Source organism: Nelumbo lutea, chromosome 6 (genome assembly GCF_056320005.1).
Source record: "Nelumbo lutea isolate HS-2025 chromosome 6, American lotus-T2T, whole genome shotgun sequence".
NCBI classification, from domain to species: domain Eukaryota; kingdom Viridiplantae; phylum Streptophyta; class Magnoliopsida; order Proteales; family Nelumbonaceae; genus Nelumbo; species Nelumbo lutea.
The window spans coordinates 40,244,133-40,264,313 of record NC_142689.1 but is presented as its reverse complement, the minus strand read 5'-3'; the positions used below and the strand labels follow the sequence as shown (position 1 = coordinate 40,264,313).

General features: G+C 39.3%; 1 protein-coding gene and 1 pseudogene across 1 annotated transcript; both read right to left on the bottom strand.

Annotated features, from left to right (window-relative positions):
- Positions 1-1,854: 1,854 nt before the first annotated feature.
- Positions 1,855-2,322, bottom strand: LOC148848696 (uncharacterized). The gene is made up of 2 exons (XM_088951355.1): positions 2,167-2,322; positions 1,855-2,082 (listed from the first exon to the last, which is right to left on the bottom strand). The coding sequence occupies exons 1-2, from the start codon at positions 2,320-2,322 to the stop codon at positions 1,855-1,857; spliced, it is 384 nt and encodes a 127-aa protein (XP_088807481.1).
- Positions 2,323-2,435: 113 nt separating this feature from the next.
- On the bottom strand, positions 2,436-6,301 carry LOC148848695 (uncharacterized; annotated as a pseudogene).
- Positions 6,302-20,181: the final 13,880 nt, after the last annotated feature.

The following is a 20,181-nucleotide window of genomic DNA, read 5'->3' as shown; positions in this document are numbered from 1 at the left end:
TTTAAGTGCTTCTATAAAAGCTCTTTTACTAAAGTGCTTTCATAAAAGTACTTTCATAGAAGTGCTTTTTTGAAAGTGCTTTTGTAAAAGTGCTTTTATAAAAGTTCTTTCATAAAAGTGCTTCTGAAAAAGTACTTTTATAAAAGTATTTTTATAAAAGTGCTTATATTAAAATGCTTTAATTAAAGTACTTTCATAAAAGTGCTTCTATAAAAGTACTTTTATAAAAGTGTTTTTGTAAAAGTGCTTATATTAATGTTCTTTCACAAGTACTTTCGTATAAGTGTTTTCATAAAATTTGAAAGAAAATGAAGGACAAAAATAGTCACAAATGCTTATTAGAGAAAAAAGAGTACCAAACGCCCATTATGAAATAAGTGCTTATTTTTTAAAATAAGTACTTGAAAAAGTTGGGTACCGAATGTAAATAAGTGCTTATTCGAATAAGCACTTGTTTTTAAGCACTTATTTTTAACATAAGCACTCCCAAACATGGCCTTATACCAACTTATAATCATTGACTGCATGTTAGAGACTGGGTTGAATCTGATACCAATTGATAAAACCTCCAACCTATCTCTTAGCATGTAAATGACATTAAGAAAACCATAATGAGAGAGGTTCAATGACTTACCTCTAGAAATGACCACAAGAATGATTGGTATGTATGTTTTTTATCTTTGAAGTCCAAGGGAGTCTTCTTGCATGTTTATTTAGAAAACTCTATTCTTCCTTTGTTCTCAAAATAGATGGTTTCATAGGTAGAGAACAATGGAGATTGATGTAGCTCAATCTGCATCGGTGCCTTCTAGGGTGGTGAGTTGGGTGAGGAGTGCCTCATATTTGCAAAGAGGATAGATGTCAAAGAGCCCGGGTTGTGGACCTAGGCAAGGGGGCTCAAACGATCAAGTTAGTACCGAGCTGAGAGAGCTAAGAGAAGAGAGGAGTAGAATGAGAGCTAGAGAGTTTATAAGACCGTACCATTTGGGGGCGAGAAGCTGCCCTTATATAGGTCTCTAGGATTGGATAGAACATCTTGGAGTTAATGGGCCTCAACCACCATAATCTTAGGGAACACTCGAGAATGGTCACTAAGTTGACCACTTGCCATTTCCCCAAGAAATGAGGGAGACTCACATAACTGTTGCTAGGGGTGGAGCCAAGATTTTTTCTTGGGGGGGGGGGGGGAGAGCCAATATGATTACCTAAATACTAATCCAAATAAATCTAATACATGATTCTAAATATGAAAATAATGAATTCTATTATTTATCAATTATAAAATACATAATTAGGTATCTAACTAACTTATATATTCTATCATGAAAGACTGAGAGATGAGGTTTTTTTTTTTGTATTTATTTATTATTTATATATTCTATTATTTATCGCTCTTTCACCAAGTAGAAATCATCAATAATCATGTCTACCGTGAAACTTTTAGCAATTTATTTCTCAATGTAGACAATCAAATAATCTGTGAGAAAGTCATCTTCTATTCTATTGTGAAGCCTAGTTTTAACAATTTTCATGGCTGAAAAAGCTCGCTCAGTAGTTGTTATTGAAATAGGGAGAGTCAAAATAAGTCGAATCAACCTATCAATTAAAGGATAAACTTTTGACTTTCTAGTTTCCACCAATCCTTGACATAAATCACCAATGGTAGACAAACTCTGCAAATTTGGATGGTTGGGCACATCAAGCTTATAGTGCTATAATTGATATCTCAACTGATTTTTTTTTTATCAGAAAAATCTAGAGGATAAAACTTCTCAACCAAATTACATATATCATCAACTTTGAAGGATTTATAAGCATTCCTAGGATCCAAAGCTATACTCAAAATAAGAAAGTCTATTGCTTATTCACTGAATCTGTTATTAACTCTTGTAATTGATGATCTATAGCAGATGCAAATATATCTATTTGATAATGATGCTCCCCTGTCACAATATCCTTATGGCAATGAGATCGAATTATATATGAAAAATGAGCATTCATATAAGGAACTTGAATATCTTGGCGTTGGAAAAACAATGTCACATTCTCCAAAAGAGCTTCCCAGCCATCATCTCTCAACTTCTATATCAACAATTTTGTTGTAAAGACTAAATGCATAGCATTAAGAATGTCTTGAGATTTTTTTTGCAAAGTTTGACAAAGTACATAAGCAATTCCCATTATCTCCTTCACCACATGTGGAATAAATACAAAATCAAATGACATTAGCATTTTTACTGCAAAAGTAGCATCCTCGCATTGAGAATATGTGGATCCTTCAGTAGCTATGTTTTTGAGAATTGAGAATGTTGCACTAAACATTCTTATTAGACTACAAATTGAATTAAAATGAGAGCTCCACCTAGTATTTCCAGGTCATTGCGAAGTGCCAATTTGATTGATCCCTCTCCTACTTTCAAGATCATTAATTGCAATTAGACATGCAATTTCAACTGCTTGGATAACTTGCAATTCATCATTGCACTTATAGGAAGCACTAAGCAATGCACGTAATATGCATCCAGACAATTTTTAAGAAATAAAACTTGTAGGTCATTCCATTCTCCATGCATATTACTAGCTCCATCGTACTCTTGACATTGAATATTTTGAATATCGAGGTTATGACGAGACAAAAATAGATGAAATATCTTCTTTAAGAGTTAATGCAGTTGTATATTTGACATGCACTAAATCTAGGAACCTCCCTCGTACATATCCATCTCCATCAACAAACCTCACAACAATGGCCATTTGCTCTCTTCTAGATTCATCTCGAGCTTCATCAACAATTAAGCAAAATTTTGCATCTCCAATTTCCTTGCGAATTGCACTTTGCACATTTATAGCAAAAATATGCAAAATTTCCTTTTGAATTGTTGATAAGGTGTATTTAGCATTTTGTGGGGCATTTTCTAAGACAACTTTACTCACTTGTTCATTGTATGATGCCTGAAGTTTGATAATTTCAAGAAAATCACCCGATTTTTTTGAATCTGAACGCTCATCATGCCCTCTAAAAGTACATGCTTGAAATATTAACCATTGAACAACATCTATTGAAGTTTGATTCTCTAAAAGCTTTCAGGCATAATCGATTGTTCAAAACTTGTTTTGAATTTTGCTTCTCTATCACCTTTTTAATATGACATGATTGGTTTCTTAAGTTCTCATAACACCTAATAGCATAGTTATGGGCTGAACTAGCATCTTTCCCTATATGATCTAAGAAAGCACAATGTTTGCCACTATTAACTTTCTCCAATTTTTAAATCCTTTAACAGTGAATGCATCTGAAACAACCTTTTCAATTGGTTCCTTTGCAAAAAGATAGCATGGAAAACAAAAGACAACATCTTTTATAGGGGAATATTCTAACCAAGGAAAACTTTTGAACCATTTAGAGCAAAATCGATGAGGATGACTTTTTGAACCAAATAATGGGTACTTAGATTGAAGAAATTGATATGGCCCAAATTTAATGTATGCCCTTCGAATTTCATCTTGCTAATTAATTGGATAGCCTAAAATCTAAGGTCATAATCCTAGATCACGAATTAAAGAAGTAATATCCACATTTTCTTGTTTAGTTCTTAGAGTTGAAGAATTGTGATTGGTAGGTGGTTACTCGGGAATTGTACTAATATTAGATGTAGGAGTTGGTTTATTAGATTTTGATTCTTGTGAATGGGTGTTATCAACATTTCTTTCTTTCCTCTTGAAGAATGAACCAATCATTTTCTCTTAATCATATCTTAACCTAAGAAAAATATAAATCAATTCATTACTATTGACTAAATTTTTATAATTAAAATACTAGCACATTTTGCTATGGAATAAAAAAATATAATATCAAACACAATTAAGCATGGCTATAAATCTACAAAACAAATAATATATGAAAGTCTGAATCAATGGTTAGAATTAATGAATTAGATAAAGAACAACAAAGTAATGGTATTTTATTTTAAATATATAAAAATTTAAATATATAATTAATAGATTAACATATTATAAGGATAGAGTGGAAATTTGTATAAATAGAAAGGGTGCTAAATTGCTTATAAAAAAAAAATTGAGTTTTCATTTCTTTTCCTTGTTACTAATAAGGAGGGGGTACTTTTTTTTTTTAAATTGCTTATCAAAAAATAAATGTGTAGGTACATAGTGCTCGCACAGTTCCTTAGAACACATTAGACATTAGATTGATACCACATGGACGCTTGTTATCAGCCAGTAGCTCATCTTTCCTATAAGATGAACCCGTGGTTCGCCACATGCTTGTGATGAGCCTATACTTAGCGCAAGTAAAAAATGAACTCAGGATGAACCTGCGACGAGGATTCACACGTACCTAGCCCACGATGAACCCTAAAGCTGTTATGGGATTCCGGTTCGTCAAGAATCAGACTCGAGTTTTGGCTGTACACGTATAACTTCGAAGTAACAAATGTAACATGACATTGTGTGGGTCTAATAAGATGTCATCTGCTAGATAGTGACGTCACTAACGCCACATTAGTTAAGTAAGGTGCAAAAGGGCAGTAGTACACATGGATTATGAGAATCTCTGACTGAAAGGAAAGCCAATCATCGAAAAGATTCCCAAAGAGACACATTGCAAAACCTTAGCAATGCTCCTTAGTGATTGACAACAAATCTAATATTCCCTTTCCTATTTAAAAACAAACACCTTTAGTTCCTTCCTTTTAGGATCTTAGGATCTTCCATAAATAGAGATCCTTCCCAAAATGAAGAGGATTCATTCAGTCACTAATTACCCTTATCATTAATTTCTTCGCTTAACCATCTCACCATGCCCCTTGGCCCTAACCTTCTGGTTGACTCCCAGTTCTCGGCCTTCCTCTGTCTTTCAAAGAGACCACCTCCCTAGCCTAACCACCACCTTACCTATAGTAGAATCTCTGGTTCCATCTTTGATCACAGAGAATGACCACTCGTAGAATCAATGTTACACCCATCTCTGAAGAACATGACAACATCCTTGAGAATACCAAACTGGGGGTGGAGAATCAATTCGAAATGGAGGCAACCAATCAAGTTGACATCGAAATACTCTCAAACAAGGTATACGAGTTTGAGGCCCGCTTTGAGGCTCGGTTTGGAAAACTCGAGCAGATGTAAGAAGAAACAAGGAACTCCCTCTAGATCCTCCTCCAGTGGTAAGCCAAGTTGAATAGTCTCCCTTCACCCCAGCCACCATTCCCGCTGGCATCCTTGCTAGCCGTTATGCTTCCAACCCGATTCCTGCCACCCTAGAACAACCCAACAAAACCAATCCCACGCCCGTGCCGACAGGGCAACATCCCATCAACTAGCCACGAACCTTCCCCCAAGTAGATATAGTAACAGAGACTCCACTCACTCGAGATGAGCTGAGAGAGTATGTCCAAGGACTAGTGGTAGAAAGTCGCACCCGAGTGTAGGATTCTGTAATCTTACAGAAGCCCTACTTTGATCGGATCCTATACAACCCTTACCCCATTGCATACGTTCCTCTACAGCAATGGTCACAATATTATGGCCAGAAGGGCAGCCTGCAAGAACACATAAGCAAGTTTGAAGACATCCTTGGATCCTTTGCTCTTGATGGGGATCTCAAAGTCTAGGAGTTTTCAAAATCTCTAACTGGCTCGATGCACACCTGGTTTGTCAGCCTCATCGCCGGAAGCATTGATTCATGGGGTGAACTAGCCAAAACGTTCCTGTCAAAATGGTTCACCCTAGAAAGGAAGCTGACGATGGCCGATCTAAGAAATATAGAACAAGGTTTGGGAGAAGACCTCTTGGTGTATGTCATGAGGTTCTAGAAATTGACTGTTTTTGATGAGCATGCCATAGAGAAAAGCTTCGCCAAACAATGTGTACAAGGGGATGCAACCTGCTTATAGAATAGGCATCGAAATGTGGAGGTTGAGACGTTCAGCCAACTATGGAGATGTGTAGAAAGAACGGCACGCATGATTAAGAGCACCTCACACCATCCTGCACCATATAGAAGGAATGAAGCATATGTAGTTGATTGGAAGCCTCGGAACAATGGAGGACCTCGATAGGGGCCCTACTATCATAACACTACCCCAGGAAAGAGAAATGATCTGCCGAACCCTCCTCCCTTCCCCTGCACAAAAGAAGAAGTGATTATGATAATGAATAAGTTGATTGAAGACAGGGTGATCAATCTACCACCACCACCAGTAGGAGTAGAAGGATAAACACAGCGGAAGGTGGTGTAACTATCACCAATCTCCACACCATGACTTGATGATCTGTTTCTCATTAAGATGATTGTTCGTACAAAAGGTAAAATTGGATGAGTTCATGAAAAGAGACCCAGTGCGAGTGGAAATTGACCCCCTCCCGACCCATACCCAAGGGGGAAGTGTCAATGTGGTAGGAGCAACAAGCTAGTATCAATCTAACGCCCTGATAGAGAGACTCGAGCAAAGATAGGAATTCCAATAGTTCTTTAGTAAATAGGGAGCAAGCACATCGACAAGGAGGCCATTAAAACCTTATCGGCCTGATCACAATAGAGTGGAATTCACAGTGGAAGACATGTTAGCCACCGACCCCCATCACAACCAGCCCCTGTATGTTTCAGTGAGAGTGGGGGGCTTCGAAATGAGAAGGTCAATGATAGATCTGGGGAATTCTGTTAATTTGATCTCCATATATAAGTTGAAGCTAATGGACATACATCAAGAGACCGTCAGAGAACTATCGATGGAGGTCACAGATTTCAACGAAAACATGTCTGTAATAGAGGGGTCCATTGAACTACAAGTAGTGATCGGGCCATTCTCCATCAGCTAGGAATTTTAAGTCATCTTGGGGAGGACCGCCGACCATGTCCTCCTTGGACGACCTCTGATACATGGCCTAGCTCTCGTTCCATCAATATATCACCAATGCATTAAAGCCAAACACAAGGGTCACGTTCCTAGGTACCGGAGTGCCCTTCGATAAGTCAGAGACACACCTGCAATATGCGATCTATTACACAGAATTAGCAAATGAAGGGGAGACAAGGATAGCCATGGTAGAAGGGACGAAGCTACTAGACCTCACACAGAGCAAGCCTCTAGCAGCTGCTAAAAAGAAAAAGAGAACCAAATGTGTACGGGTGACTGGCGACGATGGGAAGAGCTATTACACATCGTCGCAGACTGTGATGGTGAGGAGCCACCAGCAAGTAAGAGGCCATTCTTGAGGTATGAGTTAGTTTTGAGTTTCAATTATGATTTACTTTACATTATTTTGGAATGTTCCCTTCAAGCATATTATAAGTTATGATTTACTTCAAAATATGTTGAGTTTATCGCAAAACACTATTTCCAAAAAAATGTGTGAATTCTTTCTTTTTGGCCAAATTATCTCTTGATAACATAAGTAATGCAACCATGATTCCCTCTCTGACAAAACTCTAAGTAACGTTTCAACCAGAACTACTTCAGCGGATCATTTCCACAAAATGATGTTGCTGTAATTTCATCATTAAACAATAAATTGCAACCCAAACATGAATCAGAAACATCAGAGGTATGACAATGAACTGTAATAGACTCATGATTAGTAACACACATAAAAGGACACTAATACGCTTACAATGACAGGAGATGAGAAAGGATACTTTAGAATATTGCGATGAACTCCAAACACCTCCCAAGTGCATGACAGATTCCATTGATACAGTAGAACCCTTAGAGGAGATAAGCCTAGCGGTAGAAGGAGCAGAGAAGAAACCGCTATACATATCAACTAGGTTAGGATTCGAAGATAGAGAAAAGTTGATCGCTTGTTGAAAGGTAAAGACCTTTCTTTATCGCAAACCACTAAAACCTATTAAAAGACTAATCTGTGTGTACATTCACAAAATTTCAAGGCATTTTTACCTGGTTGTATGACTAGATGCCAGGCCTAGACCTAGACCGGGAAAGGCATGCACTGTGCATAGATCCCAGGTTTAGACCAGTAAAGCAACCACAAAGGATCTTTAAACCGGAAGTAGCTTTGAAGATTAAAGAGGAAGTCGAGCGACTTTTGAAAGTAGGATTCATCAAACCCATAGCACACCCTTAGTGCCTGGCCAACATAGTACCAGTGAAGAAGAAGAACGAGTAGCTCAGGTTAGTGTTTCTAGCTTAGTTACCTAGTGTTAGTACATCATTGGAAACTAACCTATCCCAACCTTATCGTAGGTGTTGTGTTGACTTTAGAGACCTAAATAAAGCCTGCCCCAAGGATGGGTTTCTCTTACCAAACATGGAGGTGTTGATAGACTCGACAGCAGAGAATGAACTTTTCTCTGTCCTAGATGCTTACAGTGGCTACAACCAAATCTTCATGGACTCTGTAGATGCACCTCACACGACCTTTAGAACACCAATAGGGAGCTTCCACTACAAGATGATGCCCTTTGTCTTGAAGAACGCTGGGGCCACATACCAGAGGGCCATGACAAGTGTCTTCCATGACATGTTACACAAGGAAATCAAATGCTATGTGGACGATATAGTGGTCAAAGAAAAGAGGCGGGAAGACCATCCCGATGTGTTGAGGAAAGTGTTCAATCGAGGCATGACTTTTAATTAAGGCTTAATCTATTGAAATGTGCATTCGGAGTGCAATTGGGAAAATTTTTGGGATACAAAGCAGATCAAATAGGGATACACCCAGATGAGAGCAAGGTGAAAGAAGTCCTAGATCTCCCGCCTCTAGTCAATGAGTCCCAATTAAAAACCATCCTTGGAAAAGTCTCATACCTTAGGAGGTTCATCCCCGGTCTTGCACATGCAGAGATGCCATTAATGAAGCTAGTTAAGAAGTTTGTGTATTTAGGATATACATCGCATCAGGTTCGGAGGCAATAGGATATCTGCTGGCGCAGGAAGACGATGAAGGAGTAGAATGTTTGATAACCAGCTGAGAAGAGTTACTCTCACATGGAGCAGCAATGCCTCGTGCTAGTGTTCACCACACAAAAATTCAGACATGACATCCTAGGTCAAAAGGTGAGACTCATTGCACGTAATGACCTAATCAGGTTCTTTATGGATAGACCTCCCCTTTCTAGCAGACTTGTCAAATGGATGATGCAGCTAAGTGAGTACATGATAGAGTATACCCAGCCCAGGGCCATTAAGTGTCAGGCAATGGCAGACCTCCTGGCTGTCTTTCCCTCCAATGGTGACTTTACCATATCAGAAGAAATACCTGGAGACATACCCATGATCAAAGTAGCCAAAGGAAGAAAGTGGGTGTTGACTTTCAACGGAAGTAGTACTAGTACCTTAGCTAGTGCCAAAGTCACCTTAACCTCACCTAACGCTCAATCCTCTGCTTACTCCTTCAAACTCTAGTTTCCTTGTTCCTGCAATATATCTGAGTACAAAGCTTTAGTTCTGGGTTTGATCAAGGAAATGGAGTCTGACGCAAAGAAGATTAAAGTGATCGGTGATTGCAAATTGGTAATAGGCCAGCTTAACGGAAGCACGACAATAAAAGAATTGACCATGTTGTCATATAGGACCTTGACCCAGAGGCTAACCCACGACCTAGATGTAGACTTTGAACACCAGAATAGAGCCAAAAATAGGTTGGTCGATGCACTGGCTACCCTGGGATCGAAAGTTTAGTCCAACAAAGACCTAATCAAAATTACCATCTAGACACTTACCAAGCCATCAACTATTACATTAGAAGGTTGGGTGGAAAAGGAAGATGAAATCATGTCGGACGACTGGAGGTACAAAATAATTCAGAAACTAAGAAGTCCGATAGTGGGGACACAGGATGGCAAAGTGCTTTTGAGGTTTCAACTGGTGAATGGAGTGATGTACCATAGATAAGAAAATGGGGTGAGAACAAGATGCTTAGGGAAGAGAGAGGTAGAGGCAATCTTGAATGCGGCCCACAAAGCCCATTGTGGAGACATCACTAGCAACTTGTATAGAAAATTACAAAGATTGGGGTACTACTGGCCTACGATGAAGTCAAACTCCACCAGAGTACAACACGAATGCGGGAAGCGTATCCCAGAGATGGATGGGAGAGAATACCTCATGGTGGGAAAGGAGGATTGGAGGAGTATGTACATAAGCTACTTAGAAGACAACACACTGCCGATAGACCCGACACTAAGAAGGAAACTCCTATCCAAAGCTAAGTGGTTCAACCTCCAAGAAGGAGTATTGTACAAGAAGTTCCATATAGGAAAACCCTTGCAATGCCTAGCCGGCAAAGAGATTGAGGAAGTACTAGAAGCAGCCCACAGTTTTGAGCCAGCCCCACACCAAGGACAGTTAGTTCTGTACAATCACATCCTGCACATGGGCTTCTATTGGCCCACTATGACGAAAGACACTCAAAAACATGTGCACAGATGTCATAGGTGCCAGATCCATGCTGAAAGGCTACGCAGACCTGGTAATAGCCTTCATCCTATCATCACACCTTGGCCCTTCCACACCTGGGGAGTAGATCTCATAAACAAAATCCATCCTCCCTACAAAGGATACTGTTTCATTATAGTGGCCATAGATAGAGGTGCCCCCAGTTTGGTTAACCAAACCATGGGGTGATTTTCTAGACTGAACTGACGTTCGATTTTTACATTTAACCAAACTGATGCAACCGATTTATCGGTCAATTGGTTAACTGGTGGACTAGTTAATTGCGGTTCAGTTTTTTGATTTTTTTTATGCCCTCAAAATTAAAATAAGGGAATTGGGAGACAAGGAGAGTGTCACCAAAGCAGGAGGGATCGCTAGTGTTGGAGGCCATTAGTGATTTAGCCAGAGGGCAGAGTGTTGAAAGCCATCGATCTATTGGGGAAGAACGAAGAAGAGAACAGGAAGAGTGGGACTCTGAGAGAGTGAGAGTCCAAGATAGAGAGAGAGCTCAGAGAGAAAGGGAAAGAAAGGGAAAAAGGAAAGGCATGATGGGTGTCAGACTATTGTGGAAGTAGGATAGAACACCAGTGTCGCCGAAGTAGGAAGGATCGCCAGTGTCAGAGGCCATCGGTGATTCGGTTTGAGGGCGGAGCGCTGAAGGCCGTCACCCGTCGGTCTGTTGGGGAAGAACGAAGAAGGGAACTAGGATTGGGAGAGTGGGAGTCTGAGAGAGTGAGAGTCTGGGAGAAAGAGATCAGAGAGAGGGAAAGAAAGGGAAAAGGGAAAGGTGCGGGTGTCTGACAGGCTGTTTGCTTGTCTGGTTGCCAGTCCGCCAGATTGGTGAATTGAAAAGTCTTAGTAGATATAAAAAAATATAATATATATAATATTATATAAATATATATTACTGTATATATCGGTCGGTTCGGTTAGCCATTGGTCTTTTGAAAACATTAAACCAAAACTGAACTGACCAGTTTAGTTAACCAATTTTTCGGTTCGTTTTCGGTCGGTTTGGTTTTTTAGTTTTTTATGCACCCATAGACACAAATTACTTCACCAAGTGGGTAGAGGCTATACCCTTATGAAGGATTTGTGCAGAAAACATAGCCAACTTCCTTAGGCTACATGTAGTTAGGCACACTGAAATTCCCTGGTAACCCCAGGAAGGCCCTGACAACCCCAGGCACACTTAGAATCCCTGGCAACCCTAGGAAGGCCATGGCAACCCTAGGTGCACTCAGATTTCCCAGCAACTCTAGGATGGCCCTGACAACCCCAGGCACACTCACATTCCCTGGGAAAGCTAGGAAGGCCCTAGCAACCCTAGGGCACTCACATTCCCTGGCAACCCTAGGCGTGCTCACATTCCCTGGCAAAGCCCGGAAGGCCCTAGCAACCCCAAGGCACTCACATTCCTTGACAACCTCAGGAAGGCCCTGGCAACCCTAGGCGTACTCAGATTCCCTAGAAACCCCAGGAAGGCCCTAGCAACCCCAGGCGCATTCAGTTTCCCCCGGCAACCCCGGGAAGGCCCTAGTAACTCCAGGCACACTGACATCACCTGACAACCCTAGGCTTGCACTTAGATTTCCTTGGCAACTCCAGGAAGGCCCTGGCAACCCCAAGTGCGCTCACATCCCTTGGCAACCACAGGGAGACTTCAATGACATTAGGTATGATCTTTGCCTAACTTACAAATGCAAATACTTTGTTCAACTTACAAATGCATTGATCTAAGAAAAAACACAAACTTAAGCCATTCCACACATAGACGATGATATTTTTCTAAGAACAACGCTCGTTCCAATAGTTTTCTCACGTGACAACCAAAATTCATTGCAAAAGGCAACCAAGGACTCAAGCTCGAGCCCTAGCCATATCGCCCACATAGAGACTTATTTTCTCAAAGCACGACAACATTCGTCTCAATTCTTACAAAAGTCACACCCTCCTATGAAAAGGTTCTATTCCCCTTTCCTATGCACATGCTAAGCTTTCTGCATTATACTGAGTTAACCTTATCACACCTAGTGATGTTTCGAGAAACAAAAAATAGTTAATTTCTTTCTTCTCTTTAACGATTTTCGATTAGAGGTAACTTATGATCACCAAGAAACGTACAGAGGCGTTCACTCACGATGAAGGTCCACAAAATATTTGACTTTGATTACTTGGGTTTATTTAATACTTACTTGCACCATGTTACTCAACAATCACGCTGGGCCTTTAACCCAAAAAGCACACCCAATATGTTTTGATAAGTACCTGTGGTGTGACAATGTTTAGTCTTCAATTCTTTTAGGATGGAATGGCTCAATGTTAGCATACATACAGTATATATCGGGAGTCGATATAACACTTGATTTCATTCCCTAGAGGTTTGTGATTAAAGTCTGAATTGTACTTATGTCAATTCACGTTTATAGTCCAACCTCAACGCTATTCGGTTGTGCTAAATTCGTAAAACACCCATGCAACACCCTCCCATTCACACAAGTGGGGAAACAATAAAAGGTCACAACACAGCAAACCTACACTCAGCAAAAGGCCTCACACTTAGCAGAAGGTCACACACTCACTTACAAATTTCTTCCTTATCAGTGATGCCCAAACACTTACTTAGAAGTGGGAACAATACTTTGCGTGGCTCTTACCATAGAGATCCTACATAAATGAAAGCACCTAAAACACTAAGAAACTTTCCTCCAAACAGTTGTCTCAATAAAAGATCAACGGTACTATGCAAAGGCCAATAACCAGCGAAAGTTTGCGATAAAGTTACTTAGATACAAAATAATTAAGGCAACGAAGGCATTCATTTAAGGAAAAAACTTACAATCTATCACTGTTCAAAAACAATTCACAAAAAGTTACAGTTGCTCACACATTGGCCCACTCTTTTCTCATTAGAACAATATTTTCCAAAGCCTTGCCCTAGTCTTCAAAGGCATCCAGGTCCTTGAGCTCTACTTTGAACTCGGCAACCACCTTGCACTGTTGCCCACACTCCTCCATGAGAGACTCTAATTTCTTGGTGGCCTTCGCAAGGCTGACTAAATCGGTGGCCTTCACAAAGGTACCAATCTAGGTTGTAGGCATCTAATGGGTGGAACTAAACTGGTGTTGGCTAAGGACTAGTTCTAGGGATGCAACATGCGATGACATGCAATGTGTTCATGCAAATGATGAAGTGTAGGAAAAAACAATGGAAAACCATGACACAACCGACCTGCCCCTAATACACACCTAGAGCTATCGAGGCTACCTGGACCAGGCTAACTAGATCTTTGATCCTAAGCAAGAATGGTTCGATGTTAGATCTGACTTGTGAGGGTGTAAGGTGCTATGGATGAGGTTGAGGTAATAGACTAGGTGTGAAGTGCTAGGGTTGATGTGATTCCAGAGGTGTTGATTATACGGTGACTACTGATTGAAGGAGTCCTAAGAAGGCTAGGTGTGTAGGTGATTAGATAGGATGGCTTCATTGGAGTGGGTCAAGGGAATCTAGCAAGAATGTGCAAAAAAAAAATGTGCAAGAATCTTTGGTCAACTAGACTAGGTCATGCCAGGGGAATGCCTTAAATTAGTGGGCCTCTGTCGAAAATTACAAAAAATATCATTTAGAAAGTTGAAACTAAGATAGAACTTGAAGTTGGCAAACAAATACAATGTTTAAAGAAACTTTGAAAAAAAATTTTGGGTTTGGGGAATTTGATTAAGATTTGAAAGATCATTCACGGACTTTGGTATTTTCTCCATCTTGTGGAATGTTGATTCTCGCAATTGACTTGAAATTATGTGAATTAGGATTTGATTAAGAGACTTAATTTGATAATAGAATCTCATGATTTGATAATGGACCTTTCCTTTATTTTTGTTAACTTGATAGAAAAGTTTTTATTATGAGTTAGATATTGGGATTTGATGATATTTGGTACATTTGTTCTTTTCCCTTGTTTTATTATTAATTTTGGGACTTTGGCAACTAGTGTTGTAATTGGGACCTAGTTCTAGTTTAGAAAATACTCTTAGGTTTTTGAAATGTTCAAGGCTTGAAGGAAATGTTGAGAATAATTATTTTTTGTACCATGCTCATGAAACAACAACCTTTTTGATATTGCTCCCCAAGAGCAAATTCATTGAGTCAAACATCTACTCAGTTTAGAGAAGAGCAAGAAAGATATTTGAGCTCAAAAGTTTATGAAGGATCATGAGAGTGTCTTTTCGATATTGGCTAAGGGAATATCAATCCCTACACCATATGTATACCTACTTGACACCCTTGAGTTTCGAAAACGTGAAGGTCCAAGTGGCCTTTTGATGTTATTTCTCAAGAGTAGCTCATAGAGTCAAATGTCTACTCTGCTTAAATTTGATTAAGGGAATGAAACATCCTTTGATACTAGTCAAGGGAGGGTTTAGACCCTTTTGAACACTTAGGATGGGTCAAGGTGGCATTTTGATAGAGTTAGGTACCTGCTTAGCCAAGAGATGGTCACAAGAAAGAAGAGGCCCCGAAAAAATGGCCTTTCGGTGCTACTTCTTAGGAGCTGAGCTCATAGAGTCACACATCTACTTATCCAAGAGATTGACATGGGACAAATAATGAAAAAGGTCAAAATGGTTGTTTGATGCTACTTCTCAAGATCTGAGCTCATGGAGTTATGCATCTACTTAGCCAAGAGACAAATGATGAAAGGGGTCAAAAATGACCTTTTAATGCTACTTTTCAAGAGTTGAGCTCATAGACTCATGCATCTACTTGGTTAGGATTTGAGGGTTTTATATTTTGGTAATGGTAGTTTTGATTTTGATAATCTTTTATTATAGTTTGAATTTGCAAATTTGAGTTTGATTTATTTTGTTTAATTGGTTTCAATTTTTTTATCCTACATTATTATTGTTATTTGGCTTTGATTTTATATTTTGATATGTTGAAGCTTTCTTGGGATCTGGATTCAACTTGGATGAAATTTGGAGATCTAGGCCTAGATGATGCTTTTAGTGACTTTTATTATGTTTTAGTGTCTTCTAAGGGAAAATCAAATCTTCCTTATTTGTTTGCCTTTTGTTGTTGTTTTTTTTTTTTTGATTTCATTTGAATTTTGAAAGAAAATTGCACATTTTATTTTGGTTTGTTTAATTAGTTTGGATTTTTGCATTATTACTGTTATTATTATTATTATTGTTTGTTGTTGTTGTTGTTGTTGTTGTTGTTGTTGTTGTTGTTGTTGTTGTTGTTATTATTATTATTATTATTATTATTATTATTATTATTATTATTATTATTATTATTATTTTGTTTGTTTTTTTAACGGGTTGAAAGAGTTTTAGTTTCGCTTCTTTTATCATACTTCTAAGGATGTCAATCACATAGTGCAACACTCATAGTGTCCTAGTCCTAATTACACTATAGTTCTTCTATCCTAATTTCATCTAAGGCTTTTATATATGGGCACTTTGGGTGCAATGCACAATTGTTAGGTGGGTTCTAGACTCTGAGGTTCCAACAAGGTTGCTAGCCTTCAAACCTCCACCTATGGACAAATGGGTTTCTTTGATTGGTGGCTAGTTTGAAGGTTTTGGTAGAGCCTTTGAGGACCAAAGTCTAGAGGCACACACCTACTATCCTTCCCTTAATAGGTAAATTGGGATTCTAATTCTATTTACATGAGAGTGTGTGAATTGTGAGTGTTCAAGCATGCAAGAAAAATGTATAGGAAAGCAATAAAAAAAACAAGGGGAGAATGCAGGCACATGCTTAAGTTTGCAAACAATCCTACAAGTCTCTAGGTAGCCACATTTGGGATCTAATAGAAGCTAAGTTCTCTTGATGATTCTTTAACTAAAGCAAAGAGGAGAAAAGTGTAGAACAAGGAGCAAATGCAGTTTATTGCTACCCAAAACTAAGATAATCATATTCAATTATAGAGGAATAAAAAAGTATAGATTTTGAGAGACTACCAAAGGAAAAGAAGGGAAGGGAAAAAGAAACCCAAAAGAAAACAAAAGAATAAAAAAGAAAAAAAACCCAAAAAGAAAAAAAAGGAAAAAAAAATAAGGGACTTATTATAGCCACACAATTTCGGGGCTTGACAGACGGAAACTATACAATTTTTTTTGTTATACTGAAGGCTAGTCATAATAGACATTCAGTACGCTAAAATAGGGGTTACGATGCGATAAATGGGGTGGGGAGGGTAGACAGGTGTGATGAGCAAGTTCTAATTTGCGATGAGGTTGAATTGACTTGCGGCTTTTGGATTCTGGGTTGCGATGAGGTTCTGGGTTGTGATGAAGTTCTGGGTTGCGATGAAGTTGGGTTGCAATGAGGTTCTGGGTTGCGATGAAGTTCTGAATTATGATGAAGTTGGGTTGCAATGAAGTTTTGGTTTGCGATGAAGTTGGGTTGCGATGAACTTGGGTTGAGATGAGGTTTTGGGTTGTGATGAAGTTCTGGGTTGCGATGAGGTTTTGGGTTGTGATGAAGTTTAGGGTTGTGATGGAATTCTGGGTTGCGATGAGGTTTTGGGTTGCGATGAAGTTGGATTGCGATGAGGTTCTGGGTTGTGGTGAAGCTGGATTGCGATGAGGTTTTGGGTTATGATGGAGTTCTAGGTTGCGATGAAGTTGGGTTGCGATGAGGTTCTGGGTTGCGATAAGGTTGATCTAAGTTGCGATGAGGTTGGACTGAGTAGCGATTTTGGGTTTCTGGGTTGCAATGAAGCTCTAAGAAGGTGCGGTTTGGATTTCTGAGCTGCAATGAGACTGAACCAGATTGCGATTTCAACAAAGGTATGGCTTTGGGGAGAGCTTTTGGTTTGATTTTGGCATGGGAATGGCTTTGGGGTGCTTAAGCTAGGAAGGTTTATCACGCTTAGCCTTCTTGAGGTGCGATTCTGAATCGCGAACCAGCAAGTCTTCAATTTACAAACGCCAAACAAAAAGAAAGAAACCTAGCCTGAACGACACCCAACAAGGTTTCTAGTTATCCCTAGTGGAGTCGCCAGCTGTGAGCTCCGGGAAGCTCATGGTTGTCTCAAAAGAGTTGGTGTCGCCACCCATTTTTAGAGGAAATGAGCCATCATTTTTAGATTTGAAAAACTCGACTTAGGTCTTTGATAGTGACTCCGTTTTCCATGGAAAAAGGCACACAACCAAGAGATTTTAGGTTCTAAGGATTGGGAGAGGGAAGATATTAGGCACCCCTCTCTCCAAATTGCTTTAACAGCCCGATACGGGAGTTATTCAGGCTGAGTTTCTTTTGGAGCAAAATGGAAATGGTTGCAAGAATTTCTTAAATTTGGAGGAACATGTTTTCAACTCCTCTTAAGACTGATTATGAGGTGATGTTATTAGGTCTTAGGTACTGATTTCCCTAAGACCCTCGCCTCTCTGCCTCTACTCTCAGTCAAGAAGAAATTGAAAATGATGGTTCTCCAACATTTTAGAAACTCAAGCAACCCAGAAAAACTATAGAAGACTTACCTTTTGTATGTTCATTGACAGGAGTTTTCCAGTAGCTAGGGATGCGGCAAAACGAAGTTTAGATGGGTTCTTGAGCTAGGGAGTGTTTCTGGTTGCAGCAACCTCTGCTTGAAGGTGGGGGAGACGAGTTTAGAATCTAATGTTCAGAGCACCTCTAGATTTTGGGTGAACAAGAGGCAGCATATGGCCTGGAAGAAAACTCTCTTCTCTCTCTCTTTCTCTCTAGGAGCCTCTCTTGGGTTTTCTTCCTCTCTCTTTCTCTTTTTTTTCCCTGGTCCCCCCTTAGGTTTCTCCTTTTAGTCCCCCCTGGTCTCTCCCTTAGGTCTTCTCTCCTCTTTCCTCTTCAAGTTCGAGCTGGGCCTCTATTTATAGAGAAAATAGAGGGAGATGGGTCTAAAATTTGCTCAGTTACAGTGTCTGTGACTGAATAGAGTTCTTTCACTGAAATAGGTAAATATTCTTTAAAGAAATATGTGCCCAGTCAAGCTTTCCTGTTTGGTGAAACTCTTTCTTTGATTTGTGGGTGATTTTCATGGGTTTTGTGTAGCAAATGGGAGTTTGGGGGCATGCCAGACGTTGTGGTCTAGTATTTGGGGCTGACAGTGGCAAAAAATGTAAATTTGATAAACTTTTAAATTTTGTTTTGTCTTTTCTTAGCTTTAAGTGGGGGCCTGTTTGGTATTTTGAGTTTTTTTAAGCTTATTAGGCATTGTTTCATTGGTCCAGGTGTTTTAATGAGTCAAGAATCAGTCTGACATTGGCCATAGTCCTTTTAAGGCTTTAGGTTGGGCAAGATGATGAGGCAATTTAATCTGGTGCGTCAGAATGACATCTTTTTGGTTTAATGGTCAAATAGGTGAATTAGGATGTTAAATTTGGCATGTTAGGGTGTTATTGAGTCTTTGCACACAATAGTAAGATCTGATTGGACAATTAGAGTTGGGATGATTGAAATCTATGGCTGACAAGTTTGGGTCAACGAGATTTGCTGAAATAGAATCTTTATTTGATGAATGGTCAAATTGGGGAATTTTGGGATGAAATTTGTTGGGTTGGCACTTTTGATCGCTTAAATCTAATGGAAGTGTTGGATCATTGGTAAGAGGCATAGATTGATTGATTTAGTTTAGATCATGGTCTTAGCTTATGGTTTTCCAATCAATGGGAGGGTCCAAAATGGAATCTTACTTTTTAATAGTCAAATGGAGATGTTTGGTCGTGAAATTTGACATGGTGGGGTTTTCTAGGTCTCCGAACACAGTGGTAAGGTCTGATTTGTCATGTGAAGTTGGGATGATGGATGGTACATTTTATTTAATGAGATTTGTTGAAATAGGATCTAAACTTGATGAGGGGTCAAACGGGTGAACTTTGAGCTACAATTTGGTGGGTAGGCATGGATTAAGGGGAAGAGTCAAGTGGATGGTTCTGATCTAAGAAAAATATGGTCGATTTTGGTAAACATTTGGGGCCATCATAATGAAATTTTAATATTTTTGTGGTTGGTTATCGTAGATTTGTGGTGGGATTCTCTAGTTGATTGTTTCCTACTGATTTTGGGGTGATGGATATGTTGGATTTGATTTTTGAGGAGTTGGAATTTGAATATCGCATAGATCGGGGTCATTAGAAAGGAAGTTGGTGTGATGAATAGTGGATCTTTGTAGTTTAGTCTTGGAGACTGTAGCTTTCCAAGTCTAGGGATGATGTCTGATCGGATGTTGATGTTGACTTCAAGGTTGTTATTTGTCTTGTGGATTGTGTCAGATGAGGGTATTTTGGGTTTTGGAAAGTCTCAAGTTGGTTTGGTTATGTTTCTAAGTTTTTGGGGTGCAAGAGGGGGGTACAAAGAGGTAGGGTGAAGGGACCGAGCAAAAATTGGGTGTTAGCAGTTGCCCCTCTTTGTTGGAGGTAGCAAGCTGCCGAACAACAAAGAAAAAGAAGCACACATAGATTTTTGTAAGGGCCAAGAGTTTGGAGGAGGAGATTTCGCTGTTGGAATTTCAGTCAAGTTTGAAGTTGATGTAGTGCAAAACCTTTGTTTGGAAGGTATTGTACCATCCCAAACCTTGGAAGGCAATTGCAACTGTCAAACAAACATGAGAAAAATATAGTGGTGTCATCTCAAAAATAGCTAGCATTAGTTGATATTTGATTTTTTGATGTTTGCCTGCACATATTTTGAAGTGTTTGAGTTTATTTTATTTTATTTTTATGGATTTGTTATTTGCTGGATGCTTATAGGTTGGGTTTGATTTTTTGAAGTTCGATTTTG

Excerpts from the sequence above, each read along its gene's own strand:
- LOC148848696 (XM_088951355.1), bottom strand. The coding sequence starts at position 2,322 with ATGTTTAGTGCAACATTCTCAATTCTCAAAAACATAGCTACTGAAGGA. Across the intron at positions 2,083-2,166 it reads AGATAATGGGAATTGCTTAT|AAGTTGAGAGATGATGGCTG; the intron begins GTACTTTGTCAA and ends TTGTTGATATAG.